Source organism: Balaenoptera borealis (assembly GCF_965194805.1).
Source record: "Balaenoptera borealis genome assembly, chromosome: 1".
Lineage (NCBI taxonomy): Eukaryota > Metazoa > Chordata > Mammalia > Artiodactyla > Balaenopteridae > Balaenoptera > Balaenoptera borealis.
The window spans coordinates 150,496,734-150,519,539 of record NC_138860.1 but is presented as its reverse complement, the minus strand read 5'-3'; the positions used below and the strand labels follow the sequence as shown (position 1 = coordinate 150,519,539).

The 22,806-nt window shown below is 50.3% G+C and overlaps 2 protein-coding genes across 20 annotated transcripts in view; one reads left to right on the top strand and one right to left on the bottom strand.

Annotated features, from left to right (window-relative positions):
* The window catches only part of ZFYVE9 (zinc finger FYVE-type containing 9), a 188,347-nt gene extending 186,234 nt beyond the window's left edge, over positions 1-2,113 (top strand). For all 5 annotated transcript variants that reach the window (XM_082370184.1, XM_082370183.1, XM_082370182.1 and 2 more), the window contains 2 exons: positions 53-229; positions 1,648-2,113. In XM_082370184.1, coding sequence (XP_082226310.1) covers positions 53-229; positions 1,648-1,809 — 339 coding nt within the window. In that variant the 3' untranslated portion in view covers positions 1,810-2,113. The remainder of the gene's footprint in view (positions 1-52; positions 230-1,647) is intronic.
* CC2D1B (coiled-coil and C2 domain containing 1B) lies at positions 1,288-21,163 on the bottom strand. 15 transcript variants are annotated; one of them, XM_082370567.1, is made up of 25 exons: positions 21,023-21,162; positions 19,364-19,450; positions 18,069-18,213; positions 16,826-16,929; positions 16,295-16,450; positions 15,729-15,854; positions 15,368-15,527; positions 14,991-15,172; positions 14,734-14,809; positions 14,501-14,611; positions 14,288-14,418; positions 14,023-14,095; positions 13,686-13,822; positions 13,141-13,258; positions 12,885-13,057; positions 12,348-12,473; positions 11,309-11,367; positions 11,105-11,221; positions 10,641-10,714; positions 10,435-10,493; positions 10,156-10,207; positions 9,581-9,680; positions 9,347-9,414; positions 7,983-8,112; positions 1,288-1,791 (listed from the first exon to the last, which is right to left on the bottom strand). In XM_082370567.1, exons 2-25 carry the CDS (start codon positions 19,427-19,429, stop codon positions 1,785-1,787), a joined length of 2,550 nt encoding a protein of 849 aa, XP_082226693.1. In that variant the 5' UTR covers positions 19,430-19,450; positions 21,023-21,162; the 3' UTR covers positions 1,288-1,784. The 15 variants fall into 15 exon arrangements, with proteins under 15 accessions (XP_082226693.1, XP_082226704.1, XP_082226695.1 ...); XM_082370578.1 differs by having other exon boundaries at positions 9,324-9,414; positions 21,023-21,161; XM_082370569.1 differs by lacking the exon at positions 1,288-1,791 and adding an exon at positions 2,327-2,420.
* Between the last annotated feature and the right edge of the window lie 1,643 nt (positions 21,164-22,806).

The following is a 22,806-nucleotide window of genomic DNA, read 5'->3' as shown; positions in this document are numbered from 1 at the left end:
TTCCTACATCTCCTAGGCACAAGTTTAAAAGTCTCTTTTGTTTGGGGAACAGGTGTTCTTCCTAGAAAATGATGACCAGCACAGTTGCCTGAGTGATCCTGCAGATCACAGCCGACTGACCGAGCATGTTGCCAAGGCTTTTTGTCTTGCTCTGTGTCCCCACCTGAAGCTTCTGAAGGAAGATGGAATGACTAAACTGGGACTACGTGTGACACTTGACTCAGATCAGGTAAAGAGTCTCAGCCTTTGAAGCGGGCCTTGGACAGTGTCTGTTTTCTGACATGTTGAGTTTTCCTGCTGCAACCCAGAGAGTGTAAGTCTCTGGACCTTGGGCCTGACCAGATACAATATTTAGCCTTCCCTCTGTTGGTAATACAGCTGGATGTGTTGCTTGGTCAGACTCTCTGAACCATTTGAACTCTGGCTTCCTCACCTGAATTCTTGCAAGGACTTTTCTTTTTAGTGTGGGCTAAGGAGAAGTGTGTGTGAGGACCAGCCACCTCCGGTGTGAATGACATCAGGGCCAGCCTTTGAGACTCCCCAGCACCGCCCTTTGGGAATCATTCTGCCTCCTGTAGAGAGCAGGTCCCAAGCTGTCCCATATCCTGTCGTTTTCTTATAACTACAGCAGACTTCTGCCGACTGGCCTCTGCAGCTCCCACTCGTTACTGTCAACATTTCCCAGCTAGTTAGTGGATAGGACTTGACCTGTTGCCCCACTGGTTTTCCCGTCAGTTCAGGTCTCCCGTGGCCGGGCTTCCCTCCCTGTCTGACGTAACCGTTTTGTATGCGTTTGTAGTCACAATCCAGTCTTAGTGCGCCCTGCCCCCACTTCCTTTCCCCAGTGTCTCTCTCCTGTGGCCTAGCACTCTAATCTCCCTACATTTCTTTTGGATTTTAGATCCATGTGACATGACCATGTTCCTGCTTTGATGCAGTTATGTCATTATCAGGGAAAATGTGAAAGGTTATATATTTGGCTCCATTTCCTGACTCGTCATCAGTCAACAGATAGTTATTTTCTACTAAAGGTCTTGCCCAATGCTGTACTAAGCATGTCAAGGTAATACAAATGAGGTATTACGGTCCTTTCTCAAATGGTACTGAAAATCTGGCTGGAGAATTACCACACATAGAACAATTTAAGAACAAGCATTTTTCTGCTAAATATGTGGGGCTCTCGAGGGCAGGGGCCCCGTTTACATTCATCCTCGAATTCCTGTGTTTGTAGGTGTTCAGAAGATGGTGTGTGGAAGAATGGATGGAAGAACAAGTGTTCAGTTCCTGTTGTGTTAGGGAGTTTACCCAGTATACTTCTCGTTTTAATTTTCACAACCGAAGGTTTATGTATTACTGCTGACATTCCATACCTCTCTGTGCCCCATCCCCCCTTCCTGGGAAGCTAAGACCCTAACAGATTAAGTGTCTGGCCCAGGGTCTCACAGCTATCACGTGGTAGAGGCAGGATGAATGATAGGATGGTAAGTGACAATTCAGGGAAGAGAAGGAGAAGTTTGTGTCTACTGCCAGTTCTAGCCCCTGGCCAAGAAGGACACCTCCTTTCCTGCTCAGCCTCCTTGGCCCTCAGCCCTCTGGAGAGATCTTCTCTGTCCAGTAACCTCTCATCCCCTTCTTTCTGCGGTGTAGGTTGGCTATCAAGCAGGGAGCAATGGCCAGCCCCTTCCCTCGCAGTACATGAACGATCTGGACAGCGCTTTGGTGCCGGTGATCCATGGAGGGGCCTGCCAGCTCAGTGAGGGCCCCATCGTCATGGAACTCATCTTTTATATTCTGGAAAACATCGCATAGACAGAGAGGACTTCATTTTTTTCTGTTCAGACCTGTTGCAACAGCAGTCATACCCAAATCATTTGCACTTTAGAACTGGAAAATTAAGATTTTGTTAACACTATTAATGGGGGAGGGGGTAGGGTGGGGGTTTGGGGGACGGGGTGGGAAAGGGTGGTTGGGGGGACAGATGTTCCATAATTCTAAGTCTTCTATGCATTGTCCACCGAGAAGATCTGGGCAGCTTCTGTTACTGCACCACAGTTACGCTATCCTCGCAGCTAATCCCCTTCTGTTACTGTTTAGACAAGAGTTCTGCTCCTCTGTTTTAAGACTTAACTTTTGGTCTTGTGCTCAGAAATGCTCAAATGGGTACAGCCATCACCAAGGGTGGGGTGGGAGGGCAGAGGGGAAATAAAAAATGAAGCATCAGTCTTGAACTCTTTGTACAGAATGGATATAAAAAGGACAGTTTCACGCTGATCTTGTCCCAGTTACATCACAGCGACTTCAAGTAGGAGTCACACTTAGATTTTTTGTTTTTACTAGATTATTTATTGAAGTGAATCAAAGACCCAAAGGATTATCTCTCTTCTATCCAAGGAAGGGCGACTCAGTGTAAATGAGGTCACCTGGATAGTACAGCGAAGTACAGGATCTCTCAAGATCTGCCAAGAGTGGATGAGACACTGAATTGGGCCTTTCTGTGAAAGCTGACAGAATATATCCAAGACATTTTTAGTTATAATATACACTAGAGGTATTTTATTTTATTTTATGCCATGCCCTGCCGCTTGCAGGATCTTAGTTCCCTGACCAGGGAATCGAACCTGGGCCCTGGCACCGAAAGTGCAGAGTCCCAACCACTGGACCACCAGGGAATTCCCTACACTATAGGTATTTTAAAAAATATTTTATTGAGAAATAATTTAAACTTCCAGGAAAGTGGCAAGTTAAAAAAACCACCACCATCACCACCACCTATGTATGCTTTACTCAGATTCAGCTATTGTTCACAGATTAACTCATTTGCTTTATCAGTGTTCCTTTCTTTCCTTTTCTCTCTCCATAAAAAATTGAGGCACTTGAGAGTAAGTTGCATACATCATAGCCCTTTATCCCTAAATACTTTAATGTTTGTTTCCTAAAAATTAGCACATTTTCTTATATAACCATAGGACAGTTCTCAACTTCGGTGTGATACTTTAACCTACCCCATCTGTCCAATAATGTCCTTCACAGCATCTTTCCCCTCCAGTGAAGCTTCCAGCATGATAAGACAGACAGACATGGTAAGTTGCTGTCGTGACTCACCTTTATCTTTTATGTCATTGATATTTTTGGTGAATAAGGTTCCTCCAACTCATTTCTTAATAGAAAATGCCTCATTTTGCATTCAGTTGGTACTTCCTCATAATTAGGTGAATTACACATTGTTGGCCACAATCCTACCTAAGTGATGTTGTGTCCTTCTTAGGACATCACATCAGGGGTCACTTAATGTCCTTCTGCCCCTCACTGATGGTAAATTTTCATCACCTGGTCAAAGTGTGGTCCAGTTTGTCCACTGTATGTTTTCCCCCTTGGAACAAATAACCAATACGTGTAGAGATACTTTCAGATCATGCAGATATCTTGCTCACTGAAATTTCCCCTTAGAGTTAGCATTCTCTGATGTTTCCTGTCTGAATTGATCTTTTACTATGATGGCTACAAATGATTTCTCAATTCCAGCACTTCCTCTACCTTTATCAGTTGCACTTGATTATCTATAAGCAAAAGCCCTTCTTTCTTATTTATTCATGTAGTTTTCATTATGGACTTGGGATTACTTTTTGAATGGTTCTAATTCATTATTTTGGCGCTCAAATGGTCTCAGCTTTGGCCAGAGAGAACCCCTTCAGGTGAGCTCCCACATCCTTGTGACATGCTCCTAACATTTTTCTGAACACTTCCTTTTCTGGCCTAACAAGGTGCCCCAGGGCCATCTTGGGCTAACCCTGTCCCAGCCTTGGAATCAGCCTGTTTGTTTGTTTTTTTTAGAGGAAGTGGTATTAGAAGCCAAGATTTGGTTTACCAAATTATTTACCAAATAATATTATTTGGTTTACCAAATAACATATATGATGCACTCTGATCATTTTCTCCTACATTAAGAATTTATTTTGGTCACAGAACAAATAGATTTCACAACCCCCAGTTTGAAAAACACTGCTCTAGGGCAACTCACTTCCTTGTCACTGGCATCTTCTAAACACCCAGGCCAAGCGAGAGGTTGGTCCCTCTGCAGTGAAAGCACAACTCCAAGGAGCCCCTGGAAGCTAGTGTGGGCCTCTGAGACAGTGAGAGGCTGCTCCTCAGCGGCTGGAGCTGGGCTTAGCGCTTGGCAATTACAGGCTGTGGAACTACGTTTAGGGCAACAGCTGTTTTCTGAGGCTCAAGTGTGTCTAGCTAGGTTTAGTGCTCTTCCGTGGTGGGGGAAATCTACATTCTACATCTGCCTCTCCATAGCGTTCGCTGATGGTGGCTGCAGAGAGCTGGGATTGTGACCTTTTCCGTAGACTTGGAGCTTCTAAGGCAAGAAAAGAATGGATGCCCACCGAACACTAGCTTGTTAAGGACCGAGCCCTGGGACTGTCACCCCCCAAACCTGACAGGCACAGGATGCACTTGTTAATAACAGGGGTATTAATAACAGGGTTAATGATAATAATAGTAGGTATTTGGGTGTAACATCTAGCTTGCTCTAAATATAAATTGGAGCTTCTGTAGGAGCTGGTTCTCTTGGTCCTGTCTTCCCAGAGAAGTTACCTTTCTTCCTGCTCACCTAAGTAGATCCTGCAGTTATACATACCTTCTGGGATCAGTGCAAACTTTTAAATTCCCCTATTCTGGCCCTGCATAGTCAGGTCCATTCTCAATTGCATAAAATGTCCTTTATGTTTAGTAAAATCATATTGTGGAATTGGCCCTAAAATAGCCAAAGCTAGTTTACTGTTTTCCCTTGTTTCACTTTTGTTTTTATACACTGTATGTTGTGTAGAACTGAAACATCACATTTCCAAATAAGGCAGATTCTTCTATAATGTAAACTTAGATTGAGATATAGAGATCCTTATAAAGAGGAACAGAATTGCCATTCTGGTAACATTAAATTTTTAAAAACTAAATTCTTACCAAATGCTCGGCAATGTAGTTTCTCCATTTCTTTTTATCAACTCTTATCTGAGCACTTACCGGACTCTAGGGCTACAGAAATATGCAACTTTGCCCTGTATATGTTCCCATCTAGTGTCTTCCCTCATGCACAGTGTTTCCTGAATGCTGGTGAGCCCAGAATTTCCAACCGAATTTACTTCTGTCATAACTAGTCATCTGGGGAATAATTTATGCATTTAATGCATTTCAGACAACAAGCAAGCAATCTGCTGAACACTGTTTCTAGAGCAAGTTTGTGATGGTGGTTTCTGTTTTAATAATAATGCTAAAATAATTTTAATAATGACAGTAATGGGATTTGGAGGATTGTAATGTAGCCAGAAGGGATAAGGAGCAGAATAGGAATGATAATGCCCATTTTAGAGTTTGGGAAGCTGAGGCCCAGAGGAGGGAAGAATCTATCTGTGATGGAACTGGACCAGGTGCAAGCTACCTGCCTCTACCTTCTACCAGTCTCAGCCCCACAGTTTCATCTTAAAAGCAGTTGCCTTCACTTAAGGGACAAGATCTTTTAAGAGCTGCCCACACATACTTGGAAAACAAGCACTCAAAAATTGGGAAGCAACAATGCAGGTTTCAGAATAGTGCTATAAGAAAGGAAAATAATAAAAGAAACTAGTCTGCCCTTTAATTGTGAGCAAGACTTCCTGATTCTGAGATAAATTTCTTCCATATTTTATTCAGTTCACTAATTCAGAAGAAAGTGTGCCTTGCACTAAATTGAAAAGAAATTTTAAAATTTAAAAATGATTTGGGTTGTGGCTGGTTCCCAACTGCCCATAAGTCACTAATCTGCGATGCTGAGTTGCTGCATTTGGATAAATCTTAGGTCAAGATGAAGCTGGGCAGGCTCCTCCCATGCCAGTGACCCCTGCGTGCCGTGGCTAAAACAAAGGCCTTTTAAGAACCTTAGTCTTCAAGTCCAGTGGGCGGCTTTGTCTTGCCTCTCTCAGCCTGGAAGTTCTGTTTTCCAAAAAGCAAAGGGCAGTTAAGCAGAATGAAACTGAACAGGTTATGATGGGAAGGAAATCTCTGAGCCACAGAAAACTTCCTGTCAAATTTCTAGCAGAGGCCTGAGTTTAGAAATTCCTAGGGCTAGCAGAACCTTCAAGCCCTCTTAGCACTGCTGAGTTGGGTGCAAACCCCGAGGTGAAGACTAGGTTGAGTCAGGAACCCTCTTTGCCGCCCCTCTTTGCTCTAGGCCACCTTATGAGGGCTAACAACCCTCCTTTTCATTCTAGATGGCTGCTTGTATGACACATAGATATGACTGCATTTGAGGGTTAAGGCTCACATCTATGGAATTTTTGGTAGTTCACTCTGATAGGTAAGTAAGACTGGCCAGCAAGCTCTCAGAAAAGTGATTTGTTGTCCCTGCTCTGTTACCCACTATAAGCTCTGCTCTTAAGGGCAGGGAAGCATGGTCCAGCTCCATCCCAGAAAAAGACACACACACAAAAGCTCAGTCCCCGAGCTGTGCATTTGCAATACTATAGTGATCAGTAAGTGGAATGTATCTGCTTTACGTAAAGCCTTAAAAAATTATCTTCAGGAATGCTTTGTTGAACTTAATGCTTCAAAAAAAGGGGAAGAAAGATGCGGTATTAAAGTTTATTTCTAAGAGATGTAGAATATTGCAGTTTTGAACATTAAATCTATTGCAACTATAAATCCCTCCATTATCTCCATCCATTCAGAAAAACAAAGCCAAAGGAGAATTTCTTGGGAAGAAACTAAGGGATTTCCCTAGGTGATTAGCTGAAGAGGCAAGGCTTCCCCTGCCCTGTCTCAAGAGGAAGCCATAGCAGCAGTTTCTGTCAATTAACAAATGTTACTGCCACTCTGGCTTTTAAAAAGTGACAGGGAGCAGCAGGGCTTTTGTTTAGGACTTTGATGGTTACTTTGTGAGGAGAGTGTAAATCCCCTACAATGAATTAATTAGACCTAGTTTCTTAAATAAAATCAGCTACATAATATATATACACACATATATATATATATATTTTTTTTTTCTTTCCTAGTTAACATTCTTTCAGTCTTAGGTACATGGACCAAACCCAAGACAACCCTACCCTTACTTCCCACCACACAGTCCTGAACAAACTTCCACTGAGAGCTTTGAGAAGCAGGGAGGCTAGTGCAGCAGCTGTCTGTCAGGAACCAAGGCACAGGCACAGGCAGGGCAGGGGTAAACTGAGTTGTGTGGGATAGGCTGCCACTGGCCAGCTGGAGTCACGGAACCCTGCCCCTACCCTAAGCAGGGGGTGTGGTGGGGTGTCCAGATCACACTCGAGTTTTCCCATCCCTTACAGTTCTATCTTTTAAAGGCACATCTAGAAATGGTGCAACTGGGGGCTCGGGTAAGCTGCAAGCAGTTGCTACCCAGGGGTTAAGGGGTTACAAGACTCCATGGCAGAGCAGTGAGGCTGTCCTTGCCCTCCCCCAGATGGAGGGGTAGGGGGAACCTTGGAATCCAGCCTGTTTGGGTGGAGGCCTGGGGAGGGGCCAGCAACAGGAAAGACTAGGGCCGTGGTCAGTGATGCAAGTACTTAACAGGTCTTTGGTGCTTGTGTAGCAGCATCTCCTTTATGTACAATGACCTCTGTAGCCAGCAGAGCTGGGGGTGGGAAAAGCTGGAGAGGAATTGCTGGCCTGACTCCACTCCCTACATTGACCCTCTGTTGCACACGGGCACAAAGCACAGGAAGTCTAAACTGCAGTGAAAGTACAAGTAGATTTTAGAAAGCGTTTCCTGAAGACAGACCTGGGAAAGTTAACTTCCTTCCCCAGTTCTGCTGAAGATCATGAGACACTGAGCCTGAGCGCTACCCAACAGTTTTGCCTCTTGGTCTTCCTCACAGATGAGAAATTCCTAGGCTTTCTCCTTAGATATGAGTTGAGTACTGGAAGGGTCCCTGGGGGGCCCAGGCAGTGAGCAGGGGACAGAGGTTCCAAGGGCCCAGAGAGCTGCCCACCTCACAGGCCCCTGGGCTCCAGGACCAGCCAGTTCTCGGTGACCATCTGCACATCCTGGCCACTCAGAGGCTCCCGCAGCCTCACCTTCACCTCCAGCTTGCCCCCAGTGGGCTTCCTTCCGTCCAGGACCTGTGAGGACCACGGAGAGGGAGATGGTAACTGAGGGGAAAGGGGTGGGAAGCAGGCAGCTCCCCTATGCTCACAGGTGAGGAGAGAGAGGGGCTAAAAGCATCCTGCATCTCAACACAAGAGTCTCCATTTCAGGACAACCCCACCCTCCTGCTGTTTGGTGGTGGTGGTTTTAGGTAAGTCTTATAAAAAAAGTCGTATGTAAATCCAAATAAGCACCAATGCTCTGAAGTGGAAGTGAGGAACCTAGAGCTCTGCTTACTCAGTTTTCCCCACAGTCCCCTTGGCAACTCCTGGAAGAAATGCTCTGGCTTCAAGGTGCAGCCTGAAAAACCACAAGCCCAAACCTTCAGTTCACAGATGACCCAGAGAGAAGTGAATGATACCGTCACACAGTCACTGTGCAGCAAGGTCAGAGGACTTGCTTGTCTTTCCAGCTGCCATGCTGCTTCCCTCCTATGCAGGGGAGGGGGCGGCTGGAGTTCAAAGCAGTGCTACAGGCTTGTGAAGTCTAACCAGCCTCACTGGGGCTGATACAAAGCAGGCCCCACTTAAGAACTCCCCCAAACAGGCAGAGGCAATGTAGTGGGAAAAGCCCCAGCCTACGAAGGCATCAGCCAGGGTCGGGCCTAGCTGTGCCAGAGACGCTCTGTACGAGCTTGCGGAACACCCTTCTCCTCCGGGAACCTTAGCTGCCTTGTCATCAGGGGCAAGCTCTGGGAGTCCCTGTGAAATTCAGTGAGTTCAGGGAAGCTTAAGGAGCTGTCTGGGGCTGATTCCTAAACACGGACTAGCTGTGTTCTGGTGGGTCCCTCCTCTGCAAATACATTATCAACTTTATGTCCAGAGCTTGTTCTACTTCATCATGTTGCCAGACAATTGCCTCAACCATAACCTGCCCCCAGACACCCAGGAATTTGTGTGTGCCAAGTTGACAGCCGTGATCAGGCCCCTCAAAAGCCCCCTAATCCACCATCCCTGGGAACCTGAGTAGTGCAGAGCGTCTTGGAAGGATTGTAGCTACTGGGTGACGCTATGAAATTTTCTCAGGCCCTCTGAATCTCTTCATTTGTGAAATGGGCATAGCACATACTCTATAGCACACTTATGGATATTTTTAAATTAATGGGCACAAAAAACCTACAACAGGGACTGATGTTCAGTGAACGTTGGCTCCTTTCTTGCCAAGCCCTCCAGTTTGCCCACCCTACCTCCACAATCTCTCTGATCTCACACTCATTCTCCAGACGCTCCAGTTTCAGGTGGGCTGTGCCAACCAGCTTGTCGCTTCTGAAGAACGATCTGGAAAGCCAAGAGTCAGCAGAGGATTGGACTGGGCAGGGAAGGCAGAAATGAGCTGGCGAAACCCAGCACAAGAAAACTGAATAGTAGCAGGGGCAGCAGCAGCAACAAAAGCCAATCCTTCCTCCCAGCCCACCTTGGCAGTGTGACTGACCAGAGCCCTCACCCTTTGTGGAAGATTTCAAACTTGATTCCTTTGCTTTGAATCACCCTCCTGAAGCCCCGGTGGTTTCGGTTGATGTTTAGTTTGAAGAGCTGATCAAATTCTGCAAGAGCGAGGAGAAGATAGAGGAACTTGGCTCCCAGGGATTTCCTGAAAAAGTGGAAACCGGCCCAGGGCTGGCCTCCTCTCTCAATCTTTCTGCCTGCAATTTGGAGTCACTGCCATCAGAGGGAGGTAGAGAGAGCATCGAGGTCCTGGCCTTGAAGTCCACTTGGACAGTTCTTGTTAGACACAGATCAAACCAAAATGGGAAAGGCTTGGAATTTGGAGTCAGGATTCCTGGATTCAGGTCCTGTTTCCACCATCTCCTTGCTGTGAGGCCCTAAGCAAGTCCCTCTACCTCTCTGAGCTTCAGTTTCCCCAATTACCTTAGAGAAGTAGTAATACCTGCCTTTATCTCCTAAGTTGAGAAGACCAAGTAAGATAATAGATCTGAAAGCACTCTGGAAACACAAGTGCTGCACAAATATATCAGAGGGTGAGAGGGAGGAGAAAGCAGCCCTCACGTGGGTCCTCACCTGGAGAGTTTGTGTTTTTCACCACAGCTGTTTTGTTTTTTTGAGCCTGGTCCTAAAGCAGTGAGAAGAGAGGAGTCAGGACAGCTTGAAAAAACAGAGATATAGGGCCAGGAACTCTGGGCTACATCAATGCTGAGGGAAGGGACCCATAAAGGGAATGGGCCCAAGGGTCTTCAAACCCCTCCCTATAGCCAGACTCCAGGGATGGGGAGAAATAGAGCACAGGGCCCTGGAAGGGAAGATGGGGTTCACAGGATCCTATTGCTACCTGAATCTCACCGAATTAGGATAGTGGAACTCAAACCGCACAAAAGCATCCAAGTCATCAGGGGTCACCCCTATGAAGGAGAAGCAGGAGTCAGGGTCAGAGGGAGTAGCCAGGAGTCCAGCACTTGATGCAGAGGGAGAGCCGGTGCCTCCCTAAGCAGCCAGGAGTGGAGAGTCTAGACAAGTGCCTCTTAGGGTAGGGGTGGCCCTAGGGCTACCTGGAGGGGCTGGGAGGTTCATTCCCCGGACAACAATCAGATGCATTTCTGTGCTGTTGAGTTCTGCGAAGATCCTAGAGCCAGGAAGCAAGGAGAAAGAGCCCAAAGTGAAGGAGAACAGTAGGAAAAGGTCCCCTCTTCCAGTGGCTGCCTACCCAGCAGGGTGGTGGCCAAGAGGAGAGTGGGCCCAGGGAAGCAAAGCTTGTCTGAGTAGAAGCAGCAGAGCTGGCGTGCAGACCTCGGTCTGTGACCCCTAGTCCAGGGCTCCTTCCCCAGCCACCACACAGCTCTGAGCCCCTCCTCACAGACAGGCACCATGTCCTACTGCTCCCCAGCCCCAGGGCCTACGTCAGGGTCAATCAAGCCTGGGAAGCCTCACTCAAGGGGCCTAAGTCTCCACCCCCGGCTCCCAGCTTCTTGCCCAGTCCCTGCCTGGAGCCACGGTCTCCCTTAGGCTTTGGCACCTCACAGTTTGGAATGTCTTCAACTCAAAGTGGTGGCTGGGAGGGTCAAGGCCCTGGGCCTGGGCCAGCTGCAGGATCTCAAGCTGCTTCTTGCGGTCTTGAGCAAGCTTCTCAAACCTGACAGGGACAGGTGTGCACATGAGCACGGCAGGGCTCATTTTCTGCTCCCCACCCCACAAGCTCCAGCCCCAGCCCCGCACTTACCGGGTAGTCTCGGCCACATTGCCCTGGTGCATAAACTGCTTGGAGAACAGCACACACTTCTGAAAATGGGGGCTCAGAGTGAATCCAGAGTCCAGAGCGGGACCCGCCTAGGTTGGCCTTCGAGGCCTGACTCCTGAAAGGTCCAACCTTCTGTAGCCTCACCCCTCTCCTCCAACACGGACCTCAAGTTCACTGCTCCCAAGTCCCATTGCACTTCTTTGAGTTTTTGCTGTTTCCTCTCCTGAGGATAGCCATTCCCCTAAATTCCCTTAGCAAACACCCATTCTTCTTTAAAACCTAATAGAAAGGGACTTCCCTGGTGGCGCAGTGGTTAAGAATCCACCTGCCAATGCAGGGGACACGAGTTCGAGCCCTGGTCCGGGCAGATCCCACATGCCACGGAGCAACTAAGCCCATGCGCCACAACTACTGAGCCTGCGCCTTAGAGCCCACGAGCCACAACTACTGAGCCCGCAAGCCACAACTACTGAAGCCTGTGCTCCTAGAGCCCGTGTTCCACAACGAGAAGCCACGGCAATGAGAAGCCCACGCACGGCAATGAAGAGTAGCCCCTGCTCGCCACAACTAGAGAAAGCCCACGCGCAGCAAAAAAGACCCAAGGCAGCCAAAAATAAACTAATTAATAAATTTTTTTAAAAAACCTAATAGAAACATCACTTTAGAAAGCAGACTTGCAGGCAGCCGTTCAGATACACATACACCCAATTATACATCTATGTATATCTTACATATATATATATACACACACACACACATATCTGTCTCCCCAAACACTTCTTCCTCCCATCTTCAAAGTAATTCCCCCTCCACTCTGTTTGAACTTCATAACCACCCTGCAAGAGGGGCACTAATCATCCATTTTATAGATGAGGAAAATGTGGTTCAGAGAAGGGAAGTGCCTTACCCAAGATCACACAGCCAAGTAAGTAGAAGAGCTAGAATTTGAATCCTATCTTGCCTTTCACCAAGGGGAGGCTGTGGGCACTGAAAGGGGAGGACAGACAAGCAGTCTACTGACCTCATGTTGCTCCAGAAGCATTTTTTGTAGCTGGGCATACACCTCCTCCGCCTTCTGAGAGAGTCGCAGGTCCTCATGGTGGATCAGGATGAAGTCACCCTCCTCATCCGTTAAGGGTGAAGGCACCTGCCCAGGTCACAAGGCCCCTCAGGGGCCTCAAGAGTCAGATTATTCCTCTACTGAGCCTAACAGACACAGGAATCCAAACTAAATGTTTCTCCAGCTTCTATTAACCTCCAGTGATGGGAACTCATTGCCTGCCATCCTATCGCAGGCTGCTACAATGCTCTGCTTTCCACTGGCCTTGCCCGGCCTGGTCAGCTCTCACCACAGGCAGCCCCCCCTGGCCTCCCCTGGCCTCTCTTGGGGTCATGGGACAGAGAGACGCATAAGCAAAAGGCTTTCTCAGCTGTCACCACATCCTATTCAGGTCCCACATCCTCCAAGCAGCAGCCTTGTTCACAGTCTGCGCGTCAAGCCGGCCACCCACCTCTCTGCCTGAGAAGTCCTGCTGCTCATGAACCAGGCGACACTCACCTTGGAGAGGTCCACAGGTCGGCCAGCTCGCACCTGGGTGATCTGAGCCTCAAGGGATTTGGCCACCCGCAGATGGGCTTTGGCCTGCTCCAGGTCCTGGCCACGCTTGGCCTGCAGGGCTGCCCGCTGGTACTGCAGTTTCCGTGCCTGCAGCAGGGCCACCTGCTCTCGCACTGGAGGGAGGGGACACTGGTTAGAGCCATGCCTGCCTCTCACTAGAGCTTTCACTCCTCCATCCCTCTTCTCCCCGACTCACCAGCTGGACTCAGTGACTCCTTAGAACTCGAGGCTTTGGGCTCAGGCAGGGGCCGGGATGAAGGGACCAGAGGCTGTGCTGGCTTCTTGGCCACTGGGGCCTGGGCTGGGGGCTCATCCTGCAGGTGCCCAGGAGGCTGTCACAGGAGGCTGTTCCCCACCCCGGCCATGGCAGTTTCCAGACTCGGGGTCTCTTCCTAACACTGTACTACTTACTGTGTGACCTGAAATGAATGGCTTTCCCTCGTGGGCCCTAGAGAGTCTCAGGGCTAGAAGAAGCCTCAAAAGCTCTCTGAGCTAACCTCCCAACATGAGACAGCAGGGTAATGGGGATCAAACCTGGGCTCTGGAGTCAGAAACACCTTGGTCTGAATCCAGCTCTGCTAATTCCTAGCTGGGTGCCCTTGCCCAAGTTTTTTCTCTGTAAAGTAGAAGAAAGAATATCTACCTCGCTGGGCTTGTTAGTATGGACACCAGTGTTTGGGTTCACCCCTCACCTGCTGTTTCCCCCCACCAACCCCTGGAGCCTCGGGCACTCAGCCAAACCTTGTCCTCGTCCTCATCGTCCTCTGCGGGGGCTGCATCCTCTGAGGAGGCCAGTTTCTGGGCAGCTGCTAAAGTAGCTGCCACCACATCCTCTTCAGTACCCATAGTGGGCTCCCAGCCAGGTATAGGGGGGAATCCTGTAGAAGAGAGACAACTGGGAGAGGGTTTGGGTAGCCTTGGGGAGGCACCAGATTGCTGCTGGTCCTGTGTGGGTCCTCCTGGGCATGGCTGGGATGGGTGGCTCCCCCAGAGCGGAGGCAGATCTGTGAGAAATCATTTCCCCTTCCCCCCATCCTGCTCAGGGACCTCATAAGACCCCAGGCCAAGCCCCACTCACCTGGAGGAACAGGCAACTCAGCAAAGTCAACTTTCCGTCCTGCTCGGTGGGCTCGAATGGCATCTTGATATTGCTGCAAGGGAAGGAAGGGAGGGACTGATGGTGGGCAGCAGTCTGCAGGCTCCACTCACGGAGAGACAGGAAGAGGACAAAGACAGCAGCCCCAGGAGGAAAAAGAGCTCCAGAGAGAGACAGATAGATGAAGACTCAAAGACCAGGGAGCAGACAGACAGCAGCCAGCCCAGGAGGGAGGCTGCAGGCCCACCTTGGCAATACGCTCGTGCATCCGGGCCTTGCGCTCATCCCCACTGCCCCGAGCCTGGGTGCCTGCCTCACGGTACTTGTTCAGCCTCTGCTGCAGGGCGTCTAGCGCTGTCTGTGGCTCAGTAGGGGTCACTTGAAAGGAGAAAGGAGATGGCCTCAGCTCTGCCTGCCTCCCCCCAGGCCCCCACTCCATAGTCTCATCATCCAGTCCTACCTGGGGTGGCCGGGATGTCAGGGGCCATCACTGGCTGCACTCGCTCCACTGCTGGGTGTGCATCTGGGGGTGCTGTGGAGGCCCTGGAAGCCTGTGGGCGGGGCTTCAGGTCTGGGGGACCCAGAGCAGAGGTGTAGGTGTGGGTGGGGTGCCTGGCCAGCCCCAGCCCTGAAACTCCTCCCCAGCCCCAGCCCCAGCCTGAGCAGGCTCCCCCCGCCCATTCCCACACTGACCCTCAGGTGCTGGGGGCATGGCACTCAGGTCCACAGGCTGCCCCTTCTCCAGGGCCTCCAGGACGGCCCCAAATCTCTGCAGTAGGAAGAAAAGCAGGTGTGGGCATAAGCTAGGGAACCCCAAGGATCTGGGCTGAAAAACTGCCCCTCAGGCCAGTCTCACCGAAGCCCAGTCGAGCTGTGTGACCTTGAGCAGGTCAGCGCCCCACCTGTGAAATGAGGGATTGGACACAGGACCTCTGCACCGGACGCCATACCTTCCCAGTCCTCATGAGCTCTCGCGCACCATCTAGGTCTCCAGCCCGCTTGGCGTTCAGGGCAGCCACCTTGTACTCTCTCTGTCGGGCCAACAGCAAGGCCCGTGGGTCTGGGTCTGAATCTGGGGGGCCAGAAATACTAGGGCTGCCCAAGAGGCTTGTCTCAGGCTGGGAGGGGTTGTCTATGGAGAAACAGAAAGTCCACAGAGAGGACATGAAGGTCAAAGAAGAAGGTCACCAGTGCCTCCAGGTCTGGCTGGCCTGAGGACCTCTTAGGGAAGGTGTGACTGACAGCAAGGGAACAATGGCAGGATGGGGAGGCAGGCCTTGGGCTCTGACCTTGGGAACCAGGATGGGATTTGACTCTCTCCAGATACCTGGCTCCACGGAGGGGGGAGCTGGGGGTTCTGCTTCAGGGCTCCTGTTGGTTGTTTCCTGAGGGGCCAGGGGCCTCTTGCCCAAGGCCACTGGAGGTGGGATCTCATCCTCACTGATCTTCCTGCCTTTCCTCACAGCAGCCAGCTGGGACTCCAGAGTCTGAGGGAGAGAAGAACCAGAAACCTAGCCAGCCATCACGGCCTGGACCCTGCTCAAAGACAGGCCAAGGATCCTTCACGTCCGCGAGGCTGGCGGGGAGGCTTCCCCTCTGCTGGCCCAAGCTCCTCCTGTGCCTCACCCTCTGCCCTCACTGCCCTCAGCCCCACTACCAGCCCTGCTCCCCGGCCGAGCCCAACCCACCTTCAGGCCGCGCTCACAGCGCCTGGCTTTGGCTGCTTCACCTGTCTCCTTGGCACTGGCCACGGCCTCCCGGTAGTTGTGGATCCGATCCTCCAGCAGAGCCTGCAGCCCCTGAGGCCCTGCAGCCTGTAGATACTTGAGTTCAGGGCCTGGCCACTCCAGGGCCAGCTAGGCCCTTGCTGCTCCCTCCCTGCAAGGAAGCTGCCCCGGAAAACGAAGCTCTTGGATTCAAGGAGAAGGAAGAACCTAAAAGCCTCAAGGTGGGAGGCAAAGACTCACTGGAGAGGCCAGAGGCCATGTCAGAGGCAAACAGAGAGGCCCAGACAATCTGTGGAGGCCAGGAAATGGCTGCAGGGGGCGGTCTGGGAGAACAGAGAGGCCTTTGAGGCCGGCAACCACCAAGGAGTTTCTTGGGCTCAGCCTCTGCTCGGGGCAGCTGCTGAAAGAGGGCCCTGGAAAGGGTTACCACAGTCTTCCTAGGCAAGCCGTGCTCCGTGTGTGTTATACATGGACATGCAGGCACAAAGGACGTGGACAAAGGCACACTGGACCCCTCCAGAACCCACCTGAGCCGCTGGGACTGAAGCTGTTAGGAGAGCTGTCTGCACTGGAGGTTCAATGTTTTCCTGTTCCTTCTCCTCAGAGCCACCTGGGCTGGCTGTCTCATCGCCATCCAAGGGCCCAGCCTCCTCATCTGCACCCAGGACCTCCTGCAGCTCAGTCTGGGGAAACACAAGTCCCAGGAGCTGGGGAGCCTCATGACCATACCCACAACAGGACCTGAGAATCAAGGACACTCTCCCCCAGCAGTATTTCCCAGTATCGCTCACTGTGCCTGAAAGTCCCCTTTACCAAAACACTCCTTTAATCTGACCAGGGATAGGCTTGAAATCAGTGAAGCCTCCAAACCCGAGAATCCCCAAGTACAGAGCTCAGACCACACATCAAAGGGGACACATCTCACAGCATACAGTCAGGAAAAGGGCCCACGAAGCGCAAGGCGCTCAGTCAACATCAGAGCACACAGAGGGAAAAACCCCAGGCCTCCTCCACAGGCTTGACCACAGAGCCCTCCACCACCAGCCCGGCAGACGCACCAGCAAGTCTGCATCCTCCTCCAGCCCTTCCTCCTCCTCCTCCTCCTCCACATCCCGCATACAGTCCGCCGCCAACTTCTCGATGTGGGCCATAGGCAGGGGGGCTGGGGGAAGAGGGTCACAACAACTCAGAAAAGATTCCCAAGGAGTAAAGGAGGGTCTTCAATCCACTGAGCTGGCAGACACACCCAGGTAGAAATCCTCCTTCCCTCCCACAGCCAAAGTCCCACCTCTGCTCTTCCTTTATGACCCAGCGCAGAAGACCCTCAGCAGGGAAACCTTTCCAGGCCCTCCAACAGGCAACAAACTGCTCCCTTCTTGGCACTTTTGCTATGGTAGTTATTCACAGACATATCCATCCATTCCCCCTAACCACACCTTTCACATATATATAAAGATTTTTAACATTCATTTGAGCTTCACAGTAATTCTGCAAGATAGGTAATACTGGGAATTCCTGGCGGTCCAGAGGTTAGGACTCTGCGCTTTCACTGCCGAGGGCCGGGGTTCGATCCCTGGTTGGGGAACTAAGATCCCACAAGCTGTGCAGTGTAGCCAAAAAAAAAAAAGAAGACAGGTAATACTATCCACATTTTAGGTATGAGTAAACTGAGAACTTTATTAATTTTCCTATCATTGCAATCCTGGTAAATGGCAGAGCCAAGATTCAAACCCAGGCTCATCAAACCCAAAGCAGGTTTGGACTGAGAGAGAAGTGATGGCCATCATTCTCCCAGACCAGTGAGCCCCTTCTTAGGTCCTCTCCTTGTCCTCAGCTCAGGAGCACATGGGATGGGAGATGGTTCTAAGGGTTCCTGGTTTAGACCCTCTGACCCTCCCAGGCTTCAGGTCTCTGTCCTCTTCCAAGCTGGGGAGGGAGATACCACTTATTCATTCATTTGACACAATTTCTGTGCACTCATTATGTGCCCAATTCAGTCTGTGCTGAGCCCCTAGTCTATACCAGGCCCTGGCTAGGGCTAAGGATAGGGACCTGAGTCAGCCTGCGACTCAGACTGCTGACTGTCCACAAGGGAGAGGGCACAGTCCAGAAAGGAGTGAGCTCCCCATCACACAGGCAAGTGAGCAGGGCAAGATGGCCTCTTGGTGGGAATGCTGCAGAAGGGACATGGATATCAGAAGGACCGGATGATCTGGCCGGCTCCCCACAGCTGTGAGGAGAGGACCCTCCCCACCCCCTGCAGAGCCCACCTGGTCCCAGCATCAAGTGCTCCAAACTCACCCTGCCCCTTGGGTGCTGGCTTCTTGCCTGTGGTCCCTGCTTCTCCAGTGAGGGCCAGCAGCTCAGCCTCCAGGTCCCCATCATCTTCAGTCTCCTCCATCCCCAGCAGCATGTCCTCAGGGCTGAACTCCATAAACAGCCCAAGCTGAGAGGAGACACACGAGGCAGAAGGTGGAGCCCAGCCCCAGAGCCAGCCTCCAGGAGCTCAGCGGCTCCTTCGCTGTCTGTGGGGCCTAATGTGCAGAAAGGGAGACCGAGGCCTGCAACATTACCCCCTGGGACACTTATCTCCCTGGTGACTGTACAAAGAGCCCAGTAAGACAACACTACCATTACGATTACTAACAACAATAACTGCACTAGCTGCCGGGCAGGGTATGTAGTAGCACTCTATGTGATTATCTCAGTGACTTCTCATAACCCTGAGATACGTCCTATTTTCTTTTAAAGTGTGGTAAAACACATGTAGTATGAAAACTACCATCTTAACAATTTTTAAGTGTAGAGTTCAGTGGCGTTAAGTACATCCACATTGTTACGCAGCTATCACCACCATCCATCCAAAGAACACTTCTTATCTTGCAAAACTGAAACTCTGTACCCATTAAACAACTCCGCATCCCCCCCCCCCCCCCCCCCCCCCCCGGTAACCACTATTCTACTCTTTGTCTCTGAATTTGACTACTCTAAGTAAAGGCAGGTCCTATTTTTATCTCCATTTTCAGATGAAACTGAGACAGCCTTGTAAGTGGCAGAGGTAGAATTTAAAATAAGGTCTTGTGTCTTGAGTCTATGCCCTTTATCCTACCACCTCCCTCACCTGCCTCTTTTAAGACAATAAAAATGGGCTAAGAAGTCTCAGAACTTGCACCCAGAAGAAATAAAGGGAGAAAATTAGAGACCCCATCAGTCCCCGACTTGGGCCACAGCCCAAATTGTGGGCAAGCAAAGTTGTGGCCCTAAATGAGGAATCCATGAGAGCACTGAGACTCCATCAGAACACCCTAAACTCTGACAGTTCTTGAACCCTCCAGATCATTCATATGGAGGTGGCCATGGCAGGAGGAAGCCTGGGTTGAAACACACGAGAGTTCAGGCCTCATCTCCCACATGTGTGTGGCAGGGGCGGGTCAGGGTCTCTAAGGGTTCTGCCAATTCCAGGAGGCATGGCTCAAAGTCTCTAGATGAACAGGGAAACCACACAGGTGACCCAGTTTGCCCGAGTTGTCAGAGACCCTCACGCTCAGACTGACCCAGAGGTGAAGGTGAAGGTGAAGGAGGCTGTATATCCGTACCTGCTTGGCAGCTGCCACACCCTGGCCACTGGCCGGAGGGCCCTTCCGAGGTCTTGGCCCTGGCATCTTGGCAGCCTGGACACTTGTCTAGTGGGGAGTGGAAGAGGCTCAGACTGGAGCAGCCTACAAGCCCCGCCCCCAATGGATGTGGTTAGTAAACTCCCAACTCAGAGAAAGAAGGCAATGCTTAACACCCAAGGCTGAAACACCAGCCCTGGAAGCATAGCACTGAAGCAAGCACCATGGAAGATGAAAGGGACGTGGCCACCTGTTAATAGGTTTAAGGGGGGAGTGTGGACACAATAAAAAGTTACCGAACTGACTGACAAATTTGGATTAAACCCAAGTGGTTGAGTGGTGAGTGGCTTAAGAAGGCAGGTTCAGGGAACTAACTCTAGGTACAGGGTGGGTATAACGCTGGGTAGGATTCAGAAAGGCTCTAAAACTGTGCTGTTAAACACAGTAGCCATATGTGGCTATTTATGTTTAAATTTAATCAAGTTAAAAATCCTGTTCCTCAGCTAGTGGCTACCGTCAGCCAGCACAAATAATGAAGATTTTCATCACTGCAGAAAGTTCTATTGGACAGTTCCGCTCTAGAGAAATCTGACACAGCATTCTGATTCACTCAGATACCTCACAACCATTCATAGGACCTACTGTGTATCAGAGTGTCCTGGACTTTGGGAGCGCAAGAATGAATCTGACATGGTGTCAGTCCTCAAAGAACATTTACATGGCGGAGAGTCCCTCATCACTGGACAAAACCCAAACAGGGCTGCGCCAGGGGCCATGGGTGCCCAGGGGCGGCCCCTTACCCAGCAGAGAGAAAAGGCTTCTTGGAGACGGTGATGCCTGTGCAGAGTTATTAAGATTTTGGGGGGAAGGAAGGGGAATAGGATTCCAAACATAGGGAACAACCTGATAATGGTTCTGAGGTGACAACAGCTTGACCTGCACAGGAAAACTAAACTGGGATTAGTGGGGCATAAAGTGTGAGACAAGAAATGGTACAAGCGAAGCTGAAAATGTGAGCAAGGGGCAAAAGACAAAAACCTTTAAGCCTAAAGGAGTTTGGGCATGAATCTGAAGGCAATGGACGTGATGCGATCAGGTCGGCGATTCAGAAACATCCCTCTGGCTGCAGAAAGGAAGGAAGTAGGAGGGCGAACCCAGGCTGGAAGCCGTCCCGGCACCGAGCATCTTGCAACGGTCTCGGCGAAAGGGGAGAAGCTGAGACAGCGTGGGGGCGGCGTTGGGGATGGAGAGAAGTGGACCGACTCGAGATAGGGGGTAAAATCAACAGGGCTCGGAGGTTAACTGCATGTGCGCTCACGGGAGGGGGCGCTCAGGATGACTCCAGGCGTCAGATTTCAGTGACTTGGGTGAACGGCTGGCGGTCAACTGAGCGGGTGACACAGAGTGAGCGGGCCAGTGAGACGCGCCAAGTCTGCGGCTCCGGGGGCACCGGGCTGGGGGCAGCGGTGCTGGACCAGGCCCGGGCTCAGGCGAGAGGAGGGCAGGGAGTTGCGCAGGGGAGGGGAAGCCGGGGACCCCACTCCCGAGCTGCAGGACGCACCGCCCTGCCCTGCCCAGCCGCCTCCATCTCCCCCGCCGTCCCCTCCTCTTCCCTCGCCAGAGGGCGGGATCGCGGCATACCTCGCGGCGGATCCGAAACCGACCCGGACCTTCTCCCGCCGGGGACCGCCCAGGCCTCCCGCGGCCCCTGGGCCGCCGAAGAAGCCGCGACAGGAAGCGCCCCGGCGGGAGGCGCCTCGGGCTCTAACACGTGACTCCACGACCGGTGCGGCGCCTATTACGCATGCGCAAGGCGAAGTGGGCGTGGCGCTCCAACAGGTGACTCCAAGGGTGGGGTTATCAGCGCGCAGGCGCCTTGGGGCAGGTAACGCGAAGCTTTCGCTGAGGGTCGTTGTGCTGTTCAGGGTTGTCCGGCTGCTTGTGCAAATGCAGCAGGTTTGCCCCCTGTCCTTGCCCATTTATTAATACAAGTTCCCCGCCAAGCTTCTCCCTCACTCCCACTCTGAGGCTGTTTGGGCGCAAGCTCGCTTATCTAGCTTCAAGTTCTCGTCCCGCCCCTCGGCGTGGGGGTGAGGATGGTGCAGCCTCCGCCCTAGAGGAGCGGTTTCTCTGCTCACCGTCTTCCTCAGTGTCCTGTGTAACTGAGTCTCTAAGAAAGAGAAATGGGGCTCACCATATTCTTCTTAATCATTCAGCACTTAGATGTACCTTTTCCAGTCAGAAGGCGGGTTGAATACTTAAGATATGACAGGCAGTGTTCATTGCACCTCTTTATAAAGTCACTTCAGACAGTTCTTACTGTCTTTTAACACCAAGTTCTTACCCCCCTACCCTGCAGGGCAATGCAATGCAATTGGAGGGTAGGGGGGAGGAATCTTCCATCTAAAACCTTGCAAATCACTTCCTCCTGCCTATTTCCTAAACTTTTATCTTCCAGTTTCCTTGGACAAAGAGCTTTTCCACCTCCTTATTGCTTTTTGGTGATTTCCTGAAGAAGAGACCGTCTTTACTATTTTAAAATGGAAGGTTCAGGGAACTCCCTGGTGGTCCAGAGGTTAGGACTCTGTGCTCTCACTGCTGAGGGCCCGACTGCAATTCTTGGTCTGGGAACTAAGAGGCTGCAAGCCATAAGGTACAGCAGCCAAAAAAAAAAAAAGAATGTTGAAAAGAAATAAAATGGAAGTTTCACTCCCATATTTCTTCTCATTAAACTTTAAAATGTTTTATAATGAAACAGTTAAGACATACAAAAATATACAATATTTCACATTTGCTAGAATGCAAACTCCATAAAGGCAGGAGCTTTTGTTTGTTCTTTAACTTCAGTGTCTAGAGCAGTGCATGGTACACACTAGGCACTAAATAAATAGTTACTATTTCTTGTGTGAATTAACAAATACATGGGCACTTACCACAAGTTTAAGAAAAACCAGTACAATACACTTGAAGCCACCTCGCCACCTCTCATGTTACAACCCTTTCCCAAAGAGATATTCACTCTCCTGAATTTGCTGTTTATTATTCCTGAGCATTTCTACTATGTATGTGTACATCCTTAAGCAAACCATAGTATTTTTTTTTTTGCAAGCTTTGACATTATATCATTGTTATCACTGCAAATATTCTTCAACTCCTTTTTTTACTCGACCTTGTTTTTAGCTTCATCCATTGATACTTACTACTTTATTTTTCATTTCTGTATGTTATCTCACAGTATGAAAATAATTCACTTTTCCAATGGCTTGCCATTACAGTGCTATGAATGTTCTTGTATATAATTCCTGGTGTATACATGTGTTTCTCTAGGGTATATTCCTAGGAGTGAAATTGGGGGCTCATAGGATTTTATAGACTAAATATTTCCAAATTATCTCCAGTGCAGTTGTTCAAGTTTACACTTACAT

Coding starts and splice junctions, on each gene's coding strand:
- CC2D1B (XM_082370564.1), bottom strand. CDS start 19,429: ATGCCAGGGCCAAGACCTCGGAAGGGCCCTCCGGCCAGTGGCCAGGGT. Junction 13,823..14,022: donor TGAGTTGCCTGTTCCTCCAG/GTGAGTGGGGCT, acceptor TCTCTTCTACAG/GATTCCCCCCTATACCTGGC. Junction 11,368..12,347: donor TGCTTCTGGAGCAACATGAG/GTCAGTAGACTG, acceptor CCCCATTTTCAG/AAGTGTGTGCTGTTCTCCAA.